The 2,513-nt window shown below is 35.1% G+C and overlaps 1 protein-coding gene across 1 annotated transcript in view; it reads right to left on the bottom strand.

Moving 5' to 3' along the window:
- Positions 1–2,513, bottom strand: part of LOC106464551 — a 71,117-nt gene that overhangs the window by 33,360 nt on the left and 35,244 nt on the right. The window contains exon 9 of the mRNA XM_022392760.1: positions 859–979. Within this exon, the coding sequence (XP_022248468.1) occupies positions 859–979 (121 nt within the window). The remainder of the gene's footprint in view (positions 1–858; positions 980–2,513) is intronic.

The following is a 2,513-nucleotide window of genomic DNA, read 5'->3' as shown; positions in this document are numbered from 1 at the left end:
AAAAAGAAACTAACATCAAAGGGCGATAACATCGTTTACACTAGAATTATGTTTTTTTAATTATTTTTAAATTTTTCATGGAATAATAATAAAATAAATAGTGAAAGATCGCGAAGACTATTTTGCTCTATCACATTATGATAAAATTATAGTTACTGCTTGAACTGTTAAAGAAAGTTTCTGATGACCTGTAGTTTGTTTATTTGGAATTAAGCACAAAGCTGCACAATTAGTTATCTGTGCTCTGCCCACCACGGGTATCGAAACCCGGTTTTTAGCGTTGTAAGTCCGCAGACATACCGCTGTGCCACTGGGGGGGGGGGGTCGACCTGTAGAGGAGAAAATCCAGGTGGAATTTATATTGCTTTAATACGGTCGTCGTGCCATCCCTACATAGAGTGTGCTAACGCACTCTGATATCTTTACAACAGTTACGTTAGCTTAATTTTAGGCAGATGTCGTTTAATTATCACTGTGAAATAAGTAGAGATATAATTCGAGCTCTGCACAGTATAACTTATCAATAGAATATTAGAACTCTTAAAAAAAGATAAAAAAAAACACTTTTCAGAATCTGCGTTTTTAGTCCATAATTCCACGATTCTCAAAATACTACTCTTGTGCATATCGCTGCATGTTGATTAAAGCATATTTCATGTAAAACCTTATCTATTTATGTTCGTAATTTTCAGGTTGACTTGTTGCATGCTTAGGTTAACAGCCTATTTTATTTTCAATCAGGCTTGAAAGCAGCACTTACAACCATGGGATATTACATATTTTAGATTGTCTCTATAAGAAGTGCAAATAAAATAGTTTCAGAAATAGTGTGCTATAGAGAAACATGAAATTACTTACTATCTTTAAAACCGTACACATCCATCAGACTTGATTTCACAGGTACCGCTTCAGCAGTCGAGCTTCTCTCCCATTTATTGTACGTATGTGCCATGTGTTCGCTGTCGCGGTCGTATATCACCTGTAAGGTATTTTTAACAGGTCTTCAAGACAATACATTTAGTATTATAGTACATTCAATTCTCATTTTACGTGATCTACACGAATGAATGGATGGGTTCATTTTTCAATACGTCAATAAATTAAGAATGAAGGTATATAGATGGATAGATGATAAAGTGAATGATTATATGGGTGGATTGATCAATGACTGAAAAGATGATTGAATAATTTAATGGATGGTTACACTGACTGAACTCTAATGGTAGGCGAAACTGTTTCTGGTTGTTTGCTTGTTTGTAGTTAAGCACAAAGCTACACAAAGGTCTATCAGTGCTTTGCCCACCACAGGTATCGAAACACGGTTTCTAGCGTTGTAGGTCCGTAGACATATAGCTATGCCATTGAGGGGCAACTATTTCTGATTAAATGCTAATCTTAAATGCGCATTAAACACGTTAAGCAAAATTATTTAAGTCTTGCCAAGAATGATGAGTTCAATGTTAGGCCTACATTATTTATAATCTCTCCACAAACCCTCCACCGTATGTTCAGTACATTTGCATGACTAAATTTAAGTAAACCAAAAGTTCGTAAGTGTATAATCAGGTAAGTTCACTAGTATGTCAGAGAAGAAGATAGAATTTAGCCCAATTCCAGTTTCTGTGATTCGTAGTAGCTGTGAACTTACTTTGTGACTTAACTCTTTATCCCGATGCAGGCTGTAGCACTATAGTGCAATAATTTCGTAACACATAAATGACATCAATAAATTTAATGGACAATTTGTAAAGTTTAAGGTTTCTATTCCATAAAAAGCCTAAAGGAATCATAAATCCGAACACTTTTTTTGTTTTTATCGTACTGTGATGGAAAGTCTTTACTAACTCCTATAAGATAGCAAATCTCCTATTTCTTATACCACTCGCTCAAATACACCAAGAGTCTTTACTAACTCCTATAAGATAGCAAATCCCCTATTTCTTATACCAGTCGCTCAAATACACCAAGAGTCTTTACTAACTCGTATAAGATAGCAAATCTCCTATTTCTTATACCACTCGCTCAAATACACCAAGGGTCTTTACTAACTCCTATAAGATAGCAAATCTCCTATTTCTTATACCACTCGCTCAAATACACCAAGAGTCTTTACTAACTCCTATAAGATAGCAAATCCCCTATTTCTTATACCACTCGTTCAAATACATCAAGAGTCTTTACTAACTCGTATAAGATAGCAAATCCCCTATTTCTTATACCACTCGTTCAAATACATCAAGAGTCTTTACTAACTCCTATAAGATACCAATTCCCCTATTTCTTATACCACTCGTTCAAATACACCAAGAGTCTTTACTAACTCCTATAAATTCGATGACGAGGAACCCACTTTGAGACTAATAATGGCTGGAGACGGCTTGAATGGGTAATGAAGAAAAACTTTAATATAAGTTTAACATAACAGCAAATGTACAACGTTTCGACAAGGTTTGTCATCATCAGGTACACTGGCACTGGAACAAAGAGGTCATATGATTGGATATTGTTGCACG

This window comes from Limulus polyphemus, unplaced genomic scaffold, assembly GCF_000517525.1.
Source record: "Limulus polyphemus unplaced genomic scaffold, Limulus_polyphemus-2.1.2 Scaffold61, whole genome shotgun sequence".
Lineage (NCBI taxonomy): Eukaryota > Metazoa > Arthropoda > Merostomata > Xiphosura > Limulidae > Limulus > Limulus polyphemus.
This window is presented reverse-complemented; position numbering and strand designations above follow the sequence as displayed.